At 41.9% G+C, this 15789-nt stretch overlaps 1 protein-coding gene across 1 annotated transcript in view; it reads left to right on the top strand.

Annotated features, from left to right (window-relative positions):
* The window catches only part of ULK2 (unc-51 like autophagy activating kinase 2), a 51220-nt gene continuing 35431 nt past the window's right edge, over positions 1 to 15789 (top strand). The window contains exons 1-5 of the mRNA XM_014603916.3: positions 1 to 460; positions 1678 to 1770; positions 2913 to 2954; positions 14482 to 14514; positions 14959 to 14995. Coding sequence (XP_014459402.1) covers positions 371 to 460; positions 1678 to 1770; positions 2913 to 2954; positions 14482 to 14514; positions 14959 to 14995 — 295 coding nt within the window. The 5' untranslated portion in view covers positions 1 to 370. The remainder of the gene's footprint in view (positions 461 to 1677; positions 1771 to 2912; positions 2955 to 14481; positions 14515 to 14958; positions 14996 to 15789) is intronic.

Consider the following 15789-nt stretch of genomic DNA (forward strand, 5'->3'; position numbering starts at 1 on the left):
CGGCGGGCGGGTAGGAGGGCGAGCGGCGGGGGCTGGAGCCGGCCTGAGATCAACCTCCCCCTGCCCCCGCAACCACTGGCACACCTGCCTCCGGGCTCGGCCACCATCCGCCTCCCCCATGTAGCCTTGTCCCTGCCCCGGGCGGCTTCTCCCCGCTCCTCCCCATGCCCGTGGGAGCCCCCGGGCCCGGGGGGGCCTGCGGCATGACAGCAGCTGCCCCCTCCCACGGGGGCGGCAGGCAGGAGCGGGCCCGGCTGCCCCCCGTGAGGTGGGGGTCGCTGCTGGGGCTGTAGGAAGGACCCCCCCTTCCCCCTCCTCGGCTTCTCCTCGCCGCCCCCCCCCCGCCGGGCTTCATGCCCCCCCAAGGACGATGGAGGTGGTGGGGGACTTCGAGTACAGCAAGAAGGACCTGATCGGCCATGGGGCCTTTGCTGTGGTCTTCAAAGGTCGCCACCGCAAGGTAAACGCGGCCGGGGCTGGTTACACAACCGCCTCCCCCCCTTGCCCAGCGAGGAGAAGGCACCCCCTTCCCCGGGGCCGGGGGAGCGGGTCGAGTCGGGGGCTGGGGGCATGGGGTTTCCAGCCTCGGTTTGCAGCTTTTCTCACATTAAAAAGCAGAGCTCCACCCATCGACAGGTGTCCCGGCCATCCCTGGCTTTCCTGCTTGGCCCTGCACCTGGGCTCCCACGCCTCGGCCTCCACCTCCCCTTCTCGGGGCCGGGAGGAAGAGATGGGGAGCTGTGCGAGCGAGTGGCACGTTCGCGGCGACCCCGAGCGCCCTGTTCCCGGGGGCGCCCAGATGTGCCGGCTTGCCTTGGGGATTTCATTTCCGTGGCTCTTTGTTTTGCTGGAGGGACCCGTGTTTGTTTTGAGTCGAGAACTGGAGACCGAATGGAAAATTGGCCGCTTTGGGATTGGCTGAAGATTTCTGAAATGTAAAGGTGTCTGGTTTCCCAGCCTTGCTTCCCCGTTTCCCCAGATGTTCAGTGCCGCTGCGCCTCCTTGTTTTGTTTTTTTTTTTAAATTTTGGGGTGCCTGGCACAACTCCCTCCAGAGCGCTGCGCTCGCAAGTAGCACCCCGCCTCTACGGGGATCTGATCTAGAGAGATGGTAACAAGGTCTTACAAAGAAAAGGCCAATAGAAAGGTTTCTGCCATCAAATCGGCACAACTTCTGTTTTAACAAACAACTCCACCCCCCTCCCCTGGTTTGCAATGCAGACATTGCATCATTGAGACCCTGAAGCTGGCAAGCCTAGGGATGGAAGGGAAAGTGGCTCCGGTGTTGACTGCACAAGCTGAGATGACAATTTAAAGGCAGACAGCCCAAACTGGATATGCCCATTGGCTCCAGCTTGAAAAACCTCTTTGATTATTAAGATGGGATTTTTTTTTTTTTTCCTTTTTGTATCTGTTCATTTTTGGTCTCTTTTTTTTTTTTTTTTTCTGACCTGAATTTTGTTTTGCTGAAAACCCCTGTTGTGGTTTTGGTGACCATGTGAAAAGTCAGAGAGTAAATACAAATAGAGGTCCCATGAATTTGTTTGACAGGTTAGCAATAGCAACAGGGACAGGTGAGAGATCCTTTCATAGCTTCCGGTCTGCTCGTTCAAGGCGGGCAGTAGTGGAGAAAGCATGGTTTTTGTTATCTTTTTAAAAAGATGATTTTGTTTTGCAGAAGACTGATTGGGAAGTAGCCATAAAAAGCATCAACAAAAAGAACTTGTCCAAGTCACAAATCCTGCTTGGGAAAGAAATCAAAATCTTAAAGGTATGGTAATTTTCAGCACCCTTCTGCAAAGCTGTTGTATTTGAAAGATAACAGGTGTTTCAGTCCAGGCTGTAGCGTGTGGTTGGCATTATTGCTGCAAATGCAGAGTTTTCCATATGTACGCTTTTGTTAGTTCTGCCAAAGCCAAGAATTGAGTATGTCACCCCCAAATAGGCTGAATTGTGGTTTCAATGCTAGAAATGGTCCCAGAATAGGATTAAGGCACATGGAGGCGAAGGGCTTTTGGCTAGGCTGTGTCTGGGCAGGATCTGTTGAATGGGCAGGGGATTTTTTTGCTGCAGGCTTTCAGTCTGGCCCCCTTCAAAAACACTGCATTTACTGAGAATAACGGGGACAGGTAACATGCACGCTAATTATTTTTTAGTCCTTTCCTAAACAGTATTGAAATTTCTCACAATCTTTGCTGAAAAGCAGGTGGCTATTTCCAAACTAGATGTTTACTGCTGGCATGTGATTCTCAGGGCTACCTTCCCACTCTCAGCTAAAAGGTTAATTGACTCCAAATGCACAGCTTATGTCTAGGCTAGGGTGTTAGGCTACAACCCCTGCAGCTTATGTCTAGGAACCTTGTTCATGTTGCCTGTAGTAATTTATGGGAAATTCTTCCTCACTTAGTGCTCCTAGTAATTCCATACTGTACCACTTTTCTTTCTCTCTCTCTCGTTTTTATAGTCATAATTTGCGCTGTTTGTTTGATATGTTCAAACATGTTGTGACACGTTCTATTGCTCTGTTTAGTTTCTCTGGTACTTTTTGGGGGGAAAGAAAGGAGGGTAACAACAGACCTCCCAGGGCAGCTCAAATTTAGTAGCATTTAGCTTACCTTCCACTCCTCTTTAAAATGGGGAGATGGTTCAAGTGAGATTAGCAAAATCATTTAATTTATAACAAGAGATTGTAGGGGACTTGGAAGTAAATCCCATTTTTGCTGCATGTTATGTTGCAGTGTTTCCTATAAAAAGGCAAGGAAAATAAATTCTGGGAACAGGCACCCTTAAATCTACTCTGAAAATACCTCTTATTTACCTGTTCCCTGAATACTTCTCAGGAGAATAAGTGATCATTTAGGATGATCGTTCTAACTGACTGTATTCCCATGATGTATATCTTTTGCTTTACAGGAACTTCAGCATGAGAACATTGTAGCTCTCTATGATGTTCAGGTAAATCACTTCTTGGCATCTTTTTTTTTTGCTGGCTTAAAATGCACGTTAGAAGTACAGCATTTACCTGTGTGTGAACAAAGATAAAGTGACACTAGAAAGCTTGGTGATGGTGAAAGACTTTCTACTGCTACCAGGAATTTAGGCTTCTGTTTCTGAATACAGAGGTTGGCTCAGGCTAGCACAAGATGTGATCACTTTTTTTAAGACAGGTGCTTGTTATTAAATAGGGGCAGCGTAATGTCTGTAAAAGAGGAAACAGGCTGTTGGACTTGAAATACAAAGCTGGGAAGCACAGCGTGCTTCCAGGCCTCTGGGCTCCAGGAGCAAGAGGAGGCTTGAGGATCTCTGCAGAGACTGTTTGTGTAGTCTGGTCCAGTCTCCAGAGGGAGAGAGCATCAGCTGGCACTTAAGTGACTGCACTGGGAGCTACATTAGTGGCAGCAGCTACCTTCTTTCCCAGTGAGGAGAGGGGTTCAAGGGAAAGGCTGCTAATTGGGAAGTGGGCGTTTGCAGATAACTATTGAACAGACCTGTTAGGAGCATTTCCTAGTAGGTGGTGATGTGAAAGAAGGGCTTTTCAGTTATTGTGGCAAGTGATGTTAAGATGTCAGCATCATTTTAAAATTGTATCTGTAGAAGAGGAGCGGTGTCTTCTGATACGATATTTATATGTTACTGATATATATCTGAGTTCCACCAGCTACAATATAGAGTAAATCACAGCTGGGAGATTGGGCTTCCTGTAACAGGAAAACTGTTATGCCACTTCAGTTCTTGGCTTTCCTTTTTCTTTTATATCTGGAATATTGCCTGTCAGAATTAAAAGGACATGAGCTCAGCCTATTATGGGCAGTACATGTTGGTACGAATTCTGCTTCGTAAGATGCACATTGGGTACCCTGAGGCCTGTGAGTGCTAGTGCAGTCACATATGAGGTTATATAGGTTATGCAGTTATTTTTCCTAATTGAATAAGAACTATACATTTGTCTCCTGGGCTTTATTCTAATCTTAAATACAGGGGTGCATTTATGAATAAAATGGTTATTAAGAGCCCTTGGGACTGTGCATAGTTAAAGCAACATAAAAATAAATGTTTCTGTACCTTCTGCCTCCTGTGTGCATGTCAGCATCCTGAAAAACTTCCAGGTTGCAGGTCCATCTCTGTCTATACAGGGTAGGGTAGAGTCTCCTGTTTGTGGATACATGCTAAAGAGACTGATTTTGTGTTGACTAGCAAACTCAGGAAGTAAGCTAGTCTCTTGGAGCAGGGTGATGGCGTGTGTGCTGGGGAGGAACCATGTGAACACTGCATTCATTAGGATGTGTGGTTTTGCAGTCTCCCCCTTCTCCCCCCTCCATTTCCCAGGCACAGAATTGTTGATTTGTCCTCAAGTAGCTGATAACATCAGCGAGTGAGCGTGGATCGCTTTCCTGCATTGCCTGCCATTCTTCCCAGAGGGGCAGGGCCTAATCCTTTGAGATTGGGAACACAAGGTGCTCAGCATCTGAACTTTAATGGCCTACCTGCCATTGCAAGACACATCGCAAATCTTGAGTTTGTATCTTGGCACGCAAGTAAGGGAGGAGCTGGCTTTCAAAGAGGTGATTTGCAATGTCTTGTCACTTTGAAGTCCACATGCTTCAAGTTTAGGCTTCTAAGCCTGTCCTTTCTTATAGCAGCTTTAGTTCACTTTTAGAACACATGACATACTGATGATCTATGTATTGTATATTTTTCCATTACAGTATAGACTCTGAGAAGCATAGTACTCCCTTTGATTTATGCTCAAAACATCCAGTACTGTCCAGTGACAAAAGAGAGGACACTGTGCTTCTCTATGAAGCTTTTTTTACATAAAGGTTATTTGGAAACATGACTCTCATACTTTCCTGGTTTGTCAGAGCTGGGAAGATGCTAGAAGAGCCAATGTTAGTCATGAGGCTTCAGGCCTATATTCGCAGTTTGAGAAGGGGGTATGCCTGCCTCTTGTTCAGCCTTATACTTAAATAAAACTCATATTTTTTGGATATGTTTTGGACACATTCATGGCAAACTGTAAAACTGGGCATGGCGATGCCACTTCTGTAGACAAAACCTCTTTGAAATATGAGCTAAAGAATGTGACGTTTACACAAATGAGACCTACAGTTTCTTTACAATGTGAAAAATTACATATCATTAACTTGCATAATTACGTTAATTTATAACCTGGTGAGAATGAGTACTCTGCTAGGCATTGACACATGTGGTAGGTCACTGCACCTTCTAATTTGCTTTAGTATTTCATGTTCTAGCATGTATTGCATTTTTTTTTTGTTTGCCATAGAATTGCTAACATTGTTGGAATATAATGCAGTAGATAAGACTTCTGGAAATCAAACAATTATCAAACCACAGAAACTAGTTTGTTGTTTTTTTGGTTTTTTTCCTCTCCGTGTTGGAGCCAGCAGCGTCTGGATTGCAGTAGGGAGTTCCCAGTGTGACTGGGAGTCTATTTTGTTTTATGTCGGTTTATAATTTTTTTGTTAGGCAGTTTGAAGCAGAAAATCAAGTTTCAAATGCACTGTTGGATAGATGAGTTAGCTGAATAACCAAAGAACTGAACTGACTGTGGTACTAAGTCATCGGGCTGAAAGTTGGTGGGGAATATAAGGAGTTAATATGTGGGGGGGAAATGCAAATGGATTTTAATGTAGAAGAAATATTTTTAATACCTCGTGGTGGCAAGTGGTGACCTTTTCTGCATGTAATGACAGCACAGTGCAGATGCAAGTATAAGTTTTCATTCCACTTTAGAATGTATCGGTGAGCTTGAATTGAAAGTAGTAGGTAGTCTTTAAACACATTACTGAACTTTCATATTATTTTCAAGTCTCATCCTTGATCTGTTCCCTATGGTAGTTTATTTCACGGATTCCCACTCCTCTTATCTCTGTTCAAGTACAGTTTTGTTTCTATTACACTGACTCTCAAGAGCCTTGCATAGTCTGTATAGTGAAGAGCATGCCCCCGCAAAGTTCTTCACTTATAACCAAGGAGACATCGGTTGTAGGTAATCCTGCTGTTAGCATGCAAACCTTTGGAAACTTCATACGCTGCTGTGGCTTCCTCTCCCTCTGAATAAAGCGGCTTGACGTATCGCTCAGCATGTATAGTCTTCACTTGTTACACTACTGAAAATGCCCATTCATCTGAAAACATTCCCAGATGAATTGGTAAGGCATTAGTGTGCCTGCCTTGCTTGGCATTAGAAATGCAGTACTGATGCCAGCACCATAATTGTCATTGATTTCCATAAGGTGGTTACATGCAGTGCTAGCAGGTTTGATCTACAGTTATGCATTTCATATAAGCAGAGCACGTATTTCATATTTTTGCCATCTTGGGAGCCAGGATAGAAGCAGGCAAGAATATGGAAGACAGTGGTTCTTATTTGTGTTTCTATACACATTTTGGGGGATAGTGGACCTGGATTCTTTCTTCTGTGAGAGAAGGATGAGTAATAACCCACTTGGAGCACTAAGGTTGAGGTCCCAGGCATCTGAAATGTCAACTTAAAGGTGAACTTAAATATTTAAATATACAGAATTTTGTAGGATCTTCTGTTGTTGATAAAAAAAAAATAGTTTGGTAGCCTTAAAATGTTTTGTTTGTTTGTTTGTTTTCTAAATACATTTTATTTATAATTTCTTTTCGCTGGCCTTTTCTGGTGCTTGTGTTCAGTATTCTTTTGTGCTAGAGTGAAGATTTGCCTCTCTCTGAAACAGTGTCAGGAATGCAACTTCTTCCACTGCTTTGAGTCTGGGAGACGCTTATTCTTGCTGAACCCAGAGGTGGTTTGCCGTGTTAGGTTGAAGTTGGGCAGAAGTTTGGGCAGGGTGGCACCTTAAAGACTAACTGGCTCAGACAGGCAGGAGCTTTCATAGGCAACAACCTACTTGTTGAACCTGAGCAGAGGATTCTACGTGAGTACAAAGTCTTGGTTATCTGAATGCAAATACATTTACAGGGAAAATAGCTATTTGGAACATATTTATATTTAGGCTAATTTGCACTTCTTTATAAAGCTGCTGATCTCAAATGTGTTGACTAGAGATAATCCTTTACAGAGTGCCAGACCAACCCTGTTTTGGTACATAATTCATTTCAAAACGCTTTCTAAAATAAAAACATGCTGTATCTCGGAAATAGTGGTTTGCTAGAATGAATTAATGCCTTCACTACTGGAGTGTGATTAGCAACAGTTTGAAGAAAGGCTAGTGCCACAAACCGGAAATGACTTCACTCTAAATGTACTGCCTATGCAGAATTTGCTCTTTTTTTTTTTTTTTTTCCAATGCTTGTTGCAAGACAGAGTAGCATTGGCTGTTCTTTTCATCCTTGAGAGCAGCAATGGTGAGAAGCACCAGTTGGACCCACTTGATGCATCGCCCCTTTCTAAAAACAAGCTCAAACATCTGGAAAGTGGGTCTGCATAGGGAAGAAACCACGTTTCTGTGTAGCTATAGTTCTTTTACCAGCATGAAGTGTGTAGACTCTTCCAAATGATCCAAACCGTCTGGTCAGTTTGGTATGACTGCCAAAATGTCTTGAGGGGGTTGCTTCTAAACATGCAGTGTTGTATTTGGCACCTGTGTGTGTGCTCTTGTTGTTTGCTTCAGTGCTTTTGGTGCAGCTTTTTTTTGGAGTGCTGATCTCTGAGTGCAGATTCGCCAATGCCTCTCTTCTTTTAGGCTTTTGGCAGAGTCCTCTGAACTCAACAGCAGCTTTTCTTCCTCTTTGTGAAACTGTTTCCAGCACATTAGTCCCTGTTGCCCCGACTGTGGAAACCCCTTTGAGCTGGTGCACAAAATGATTGTCTTCCGACAGGCCCTCCAAATCTCTTTTACAAGAAACCTATGTATTCCATACATTTATCTCAACCATCCAGTTGTTTTTGTCCCATCATGCTATGAACTAATTTCATGAAACAACTGGAGGTGTCATGCCTCTCCTACATCTCCTTACTGTCCTGTTACCTGCCATGTTGTACAGTGTTTAGTATTGAATGGTGAGGTCTTTGGGGTAAAGTTTTCGTTTGCACTGAGAGACTTTTCACACTTCAAGGCCCTCTTTAAATAATAAACACCTGCTTAAATACTTAATAAGACCCTCTTTAACTAACCCCCAATAATCTTTTTTCCATTGAAATGGTAGCCAGCCCTTTGAGGATAATCTCACTATTAAAAAAAACAAACTGGTAAAAATGAAGGTTTAAAATGTCTAAACACCATTTTAGAGCAAAAAGAACCTAAATAAAATATACCCAAGAATCTGAATTTCCAGCTGCTGCTATTGTATCATTTCTTAAAGTTGGCTTCCCTAATAATGACTCCTGACAAGTGAGATTGAATTAGTATTTAACTGGTGGGTTCTGAGAAGAAGTTGAAGAATAGAGAGAAGCCTTTAAAAGTTGGTTTGCTTGAACCAAGTGGATTTGGATTAAGGTTAACATGTCCTTAACTCGCCCTACTATGTGTAGACATTAGACATTACACTTTGTTAGGTGCCCTTGCTGTTTCCAGACTGCTTCAATACCCAGGTGCAGTAGAACAATTTCCAGCAGACACTTGGTGTGATGGTAGCAATCTTGCCTTTGTTTTGCACCATGCAGTGGGCAATCTAAGTTGGACTACTTTCACTTAATACCCACTGTATATATTAGTTAGGCACAGCATTTTGCATGCCAGAAAGCGAGTGATGTTGCTATTGTAGTATGTTTCCCATGGCTGATTGCTCTTTTATATGAATAATTGGCAGCAAGCAAGCTATTTGATCCTGCAGTCAGATGTCAACTGACATTTAGTCTGCGATGTAACGTTTAGTCAGAAGTAAGCAAATGTTCAGCCCTTCTGTGTTAACTGTTGCAGTGGTGTGCACATAGGAAACTATTTAAAGCATGTCTTCCTTGCATTAAAAATAGTAAAAAAAAAAAAAGTGATGAGCAAATTTTGATCAACTAAATCATTAGTGCTCTTGCCAGATTCATTCAGCTTACTAAAATGAGGAGCACTCTGTTTTAAAAAAAAAAATGATGACAGCAGCTTTAGTGCAAGGTAATTTTCTGATGTGTTGATCGGATGTGAGTCGGTGCATAAGCTGAGAGGCCCATGTGTGCTTGGGGTGCAGGTTTGGGGGGGTTAAGGAATACAGTTAACAGACTTGGAGTAATAGAGAGCAGCCTTTTGATCTATCGCCATTTCTACTCTGGAAAGGGAGGCAGGGGAGAGCTAATGGGGCCCTATTGACACTTATTTTAGGATGTTAAAGTCACTGACAGCTCAGTAAGGTTGTTCATTGTGGAAGTTAATTCATTCTAGTAGAGACCCTCATCATCCAAAAAAAATACAGGCTGTTTGTCACTGGAATGATAGAATAGTAACGAGCCTGACTGTTAAGTCATCTTGGACATTGGAGTTAGATATGTTCCTTTTATCTTATGCTTTCTAATTAGAAATATTTTGCTCCGTGTCATAACCTTGACTTGAGCTGTGGTGTCTTTCACTTCTCTATCCTGAGAAAGCTGCCATATGTCAGGGATTAAAAGGCACAGTTTTGATTAGCTGGGAAATGTTGTTTCTTGCTAAATCAGTTGATTCAGAAACATCATGAAGACAACCAATGCATTTATTTTTTTTTTTTTTTTTACAGACAGGACTAGAGACATGGCATCTAAAGGAAAATGTTTGAATGGGTGTTCATGTTACTCCAACAGAATGTGAATTTGTTTTGCATGTTGTTCCTCGGAGCGAGTAAAGATGTAGGCTGGAACAACTGCAGCTGTAATTGTGTGATCTGTATTTACAATTTTGAAAGCTTTTATCTCAGTGAAGAGGTGATTAAACATAGCTTTGTAGGTGAGTGTTATTCCTGAATATTAGTTCCTTGGTTTGCTATAGTTTGTATGCTTTGCCTGATGCTTTATGTAGCAAGTTAACAAAAGGCTGCAGATTGAGGGAATGATAATGTGAACAGCTTTGCTTCTCGGCCAAATGTGTTGGATATGAGCTTTTGTTTTAATGTAGTCCCAACTTAGAGTTCATATTCCTTATGGTGTCCAAAAGCCCACAGATACAAGTACATGTAAGCTGCAGTGCTGAGGTGAGCCATTTCAGCAGTTTTCAATGATATTTGTGTGCAAGGGAAAAATCGGTGTGATTATACACTTAAGTGACCTGATGCAAGCCCTGGTGCCAAGTGCTACTCTAGGATGCGAACTAGTTATCACTTTTGACTAAACTGGAAAAATCTCCTTGTGATTCAGTTAATTTATTCATTAACTTAATGGCTTGAAATGAATAGATGGAAATTAAAGGATTTTTCTGGCCAGATTACAGATTCCCAGTAGGTTTTAATGCAAGAGTGATGTAGTGATTTTTGCCATGTGTCTCATCTGTCCATCAAAACATATCAGGCCCTTTCTTAGAGTACGGGTGAGAGAGAGCTGAAGAACTGACTTGGTTTATGGGGGAAAAACTAGTTTGGTGTAGATTGACGATTTGAGTTAACCAACCAACTGCAGGAGAAGTTGTGTTTTGGCATATTTTTCCCATTCTGATCTGAAATCCCATTGTTGTTCAGTAGTTCCAAGCTATATCTACATTAGGGATACAAGTAATGAAGAAACGTGGAAGATAATTCATGTTGCTGCAGGGAGCCAAGGCCTGTTGCGCAGGAGGGAATTGTTTCATAACATACTATCAGCAGTGTGTTGGGCAACTGTCACATACTGGAGTGGGCAGGTTAAAAACCCTGGCAAAACTGATTCTCCTGTGCCAACGCAAAATACTGATGCATCTCAGTAATGTAAGAATGCAACAATCCAGGCCTTTGCCTTATTGAAAGTCTTAAGTTGAGATTTTTTTTATTTGATTTCAGCTCCACCAAATCAATCTAAGTAAAATAGTTGTGTGAGATGGTACAGACAGTATCTCAAAAAAAAATGTCCAATTGGAGTCTAAAGTGAAATGTTCAGTTTTACATGTATAATTTTTGAAAACCCTAAACATTACAGGAATGTAGTGTTCAGGGCTGAACACAGGCAACATTGAGATTTTTGGGAAAGTGTTCGCTGTAAGATTTTGCCTGGGTGCTTTCATAAACATTGGGCTACTGTGACTGCCTTACTTCTACAGTTGCATAGCTGGGATTTGGAAGGGGAGTGGGGGCAAGGCTGGAAATAACAGGGCTGATATTTCTTGGTCTATTGCCAGTTTGTTGCTATTTTCCAAAAACTGAGGATTTAATTAATTTGTCTTATTACATACAACAGCCGAAAGGGACACATGGGCCTGAATTCAGAGTAGGTGGCTGGCAAAAAAAAAAAAAAAGTGGCAGTGTAAACTGCAAAAAAACAATCCTTTTTAATTTGGTTGCTGTGTACAAAAAAATGTTTTGATCCAACCCTCTCTGGCTCCTTCTACCTCCCCAGCTGTCTGAGGGTGTGTCCAAATAATTGTGGTATGGCAGTGTTTACTAAGGGGGGGTAACCTACATTTGGATTCCACTTGCTTGGGTGTAGGAAGAATAGTTGGAGTCATGGGACAACTAACGAACTTTCTGTTTCTGAAGGAGCAATTTCAATCAAAAAGACACTGCTTTAAAGGGAATCCTGGAAAACTTGTTCTTGAGTTCAGTGATGGGCACAGTGATTAGCGTTAGCTGCCTTTTTTGGATCCTGTCATTTGTTGCATTTTTCTGTTGAGGGTGAACAGTGTATTGCATATTTTGAGCTCGTAATTCTGCAGGACTTTATTCTGATTTCTAAGGTTTTTGCCTTATGGGTAAGATGCGACTCCCTGAGCTTCCTCCTCCTGATTAGAGAGAATATGCATGAGTTCCTGAACTCGAGGGTCTAGGGAACTGTTACTTATGGTAGAAGTCAGTTGGAATATACTAGGAATTTAATCAGTGTCAGTAACCTCCAATTTAAGCATTATGTTCTGAATATTACTTGGAGTCTCCTGGAGACTTTTTTAGAAGAAAATATTGATAGTTTAGTTGGAAGTTCCTATATGATGCAGCAAGAGGAAAGAAAAGAAATCTTAAATTGTCATGAAGCACCTTATTCCTTTAAACAGATGGGGCAGGTGTCTGATCTGATTTAGTGTGGTGTTCTCCTGATAAAATGCATGCTGCTTACAGCGTTGAGGCATTTGGCTGCAGACTGTGGGAGCAGCTGCAGGAAAACACAACAATTGGGACTTCCTGTCATTTGATCAGCTGCTGCTTTAACATCAGTTTTTATTGGTGGGAGCGAGCTTGTCCTTCCCAACAGACTCTATTAACATTCCTAGAAACTTGCTTTCTTTGAAACTGGCTTCAAAATACAACAGATCTGTAGTGATCTGGGCTGGAGGGGGGAAAATCCCTTGAGTGTTTTTATGCATAGCTAAAGAGGGTGGCTGAAGAAAACGCCTCCAAACAGTCAATTGGCTCTGTCCCGAATAAACTTTAAAAGACCCAGTTCATCTTTAAATGTAGCTTGTTATTGCACGTTAATGTACATTAAAAACCTTTTTTAAATAAGAACTCCAGGAGTTTGAGCATGAATATTAGTGGAGTTGATGCATCCAGAGCTCATAGCCAAGCTTTTGTTTTTCAGCCTCGTTTGATAACAGCTGAAACTTCAGGGAATTTTGAAAGCAAAACTTGTCCGAAGCAATTTACCTAGAGCTGTAATTATAGTTTTATTTCTCAGACTTTTGACTGGTGCTGTACCAGACTAAAATGTGTTTGTTAGTGCCAAGGATTTTGAAATAAGCAGATAAAATTATGTTGATTTGAAAACATAAGTAGTTGAGTGTCCTACACCCATAGCACTTAAAATCTTAACCCATAAGCGTCCACGCTGTATTTTCTGATTGACGCCTATTCAAGCTGCCTTGTGATTCTGGGTCTGAAGTCTCTGGAAAACTCCTTGTTGCGATGGCTAGTCAAAACACAAGGTTTAAATCCTTTTCCTTGATGAAAGTTCAGGGTTTAGCTAATGCTTAGTGGTTACTCTCTGGAGTGGGAAGTCTTGTAGGTATACTCGGATTCAGAACTCGTATGATTAATACAAGTGCAGAGGACAGCGGTGAAGCGTGCATCTGTTGTTTTCCCACATACTACCTTTCCTGACTCCGTAGTACTAGAGGCAATTAAAAAAAAGTGCTGGCGGGCTATCCACAGTTCTGCTTCCAAATGTGGTTTCTGTGATTTGTCTAGTATCTAAAGACGCCTTTCGCTCAAACTTCAAATGACCCCTGCTCTTAAGTGAATTTTAGCTCTGTATAAAATGAAAATGAAGTTTTGTGCTGCTTGAGCATTATTTATGTATTTTTTTTCCTGTTATCCCCTCTCCTCTGCTTCCCCTGCTTCTTATCTTGTCATACCCATTGAGGTTGTGCACTCTGAGACAAGATTTATGTGTCTATAAAAAAAAAAAAAATGCTGTGAACATTTGTGGCTCTGCAGGCATGGGCTAAATAATTAAAAAGAAATCAATTAAGAAATTGGAACTCGGCAGCAAACTATTAACAACAATCCATGCAGAACTGGCAGGCTTTCCCTTAAGACACTAAAAACGTTAGTTTGAATGCTACCTTTTACAACACTTCAGGCTGATTGCAGCTTTTACTGGTTTGCAAAGGGCATGGTTGGCTTGCAGTCGGAGGCTAGCTAGCTAGTCCTTGAGGAACTAGCCGAGGCATCTGGCTGGGTTGGAGGAAGTCATCGCTGGAAAATCTGTCTGACTCGCGGCGAGGTTGTGATTTGATATGTCGCTCATTGGGGAGGTCACTTCCGGAAGTAGGCAAGGAGCCTGGATTAAGCATCCTGCAAGTTTGAGAGTACAATTTGGGCATCCATTTGGCAGTGGGATGTGTGAGCCTTGATTGACTTACAGCTTTTCAGGTGTCAGGATCAATGCTTACTTTGCCAGCGGAGCAAGGATTTGTGCTTTGAAATTCCTCTGACAGGAAATTGGTTAGCTCTGGAAAATCTTATGCAGTCATTTGCATTTGACCAAGTATGTTCAAGACCTCCTTAGTTGCCATCCAATAGCTGATTAATTTGACTGGGGTCCAGATGTATTTTTTTTTTTCTCCCATTTCAAAAAAGCTCTTCATCAATGTAGTACTGGCTGTCATGCCAAGAACCGAGCAAGCATGAAGGCTGAGGAGAAGGCGTGGTGTGCGAAGGAACCCGATACTATTGCTCTCTGCATCTTGCTTTTTTCCTGAATTTGGCCTTCAGCAGTTACTTCAGCAGTTTCAAAAGCTCTAATGCACTTTAAAATCTTTAATCATTATTGCAGAAAAAACCAACTTTTGAATTTCAGTTATTGCACGCTAAGAGTTATTGATTTTTTTTATTTTTTATTTTTTTGACTGAGGTCATTCAGTTAATTGAAAATCTAATATTACAATTTGTAGGATTTTCTTGAAAGGCTGTGTCTTGTCATATCCCTAAATGAGATTTATTGCACTTTTTCTTTCAGGAAATGCCCAACTCAGTCTTTCTGGTGATGGAGGTATGTATTAATGGCCATGGTCCAGTGTAACTAGATTTGTATTTGCTTTCATTTATAAAAGTATTAAGTGTTGAAATGGATTGACTAAGCAGGCATTGCTTCAGTGTGTCCTTAGCTTGCTGAAATGTATGTATAAGTCTGAAAGCTAGATAATTACTTTCATATGCACTATTAAATACACCAGTAATTTTATGTTCTATAAATTATGCAGCATTTTAGGTCATAATGCTATATCTTTTTTTACGAAATGTTTCCATTACTTACGCAAATTAATAACTGAATAATTGACAAAATAATGTTAAAGCCAGACAGCTGGAAGAGATTTTCTAGATGTCATAGAAAATATGGGAACATGAGGAAATGAAAATGAACTTGTAATGAGGCAAGAGAGCCTTCCAGTGCTTATATTTTGAATATAAGCCTGCTTTCCTTTCTCTTCCACAGTACTGCAATGGTGGTGATTTGGCAGATTACTTACAAGGTAATCGATTTACTCCATTTCTCTATTAGTACATTATCATCCACTTATTGTATTTGTGGTTCAAAGCTCATTAGTGATACTTTGATCAGTGGCTTGAGATGTAGATACTTTCATTTTGGCAGTTGGTAAATTAACTATGCCCAGTGTAACTGGGAACTTGCTTCTGTAGAAAAACATGATGAGACCTGGTTTTGGGACTTGGTCTGCTTTTGTTAAGCACCCAAGACTCTCCAAAAGCAGAAACCAGCAGAGGAAGACTTCGTTATAAAACTGCATCAGAGGAATCCAAGTTGCTTTTTCTGGTGACGTTTCAGGATATTTAAGCTTATATCTCCAGCTTTGTGGGAAATGATAGCTTTAAGAACTTATATGCCTCAATTGGACAGAAACACTTTAACATAGTGAAGCAGAGCTATTATGATGAACGTGGTGAATGGGTTTTTGCTTAGCGCTATGGATTGTGCTCAAGCATCCCAGGCAGGAGCAGAGGGTGAGTAGAGCACCCAGATGTGCCGTGCAGTGGAGGGGCTGGATGGCGCTGGGGCGTGCAGTGCAGGGGGTCCCCAGCCGCTTAGCAGCCGAATAGCCCTGTTCTGATCTAAACCTGAATTAATACGTTGCAGTTCTCTTGTAAAGCTGATTGTTGACGTCGTTTTGATTCTTCCCACTTGGTTTTCCAAGATCTGGCTCTAGAAATTTGCTGAATTACAGAGATAATGAGGCTTTGTGAGAAGACAGTTTTAGCCCAGTAGGAAGAGATTTCACTCTGCCCAGGGTAATGAGGCGAGTTGCAG

Source organism: Alligator mississippiensis, chromosome 14 (assembly GCF_030867095.1).
Source record: "Alligator mississippiensis isolate rAllMis1 chromosome 14, rAllMis1, whole genome shotgun sequence".
In the NCBI taxonomy this organism is placed as follows: domain Eukaryota; kingdom Metazoa; phylum Chordata; order Crocodylia; family Alligatoridae; genus Alligator; species Alligator mississippiensis.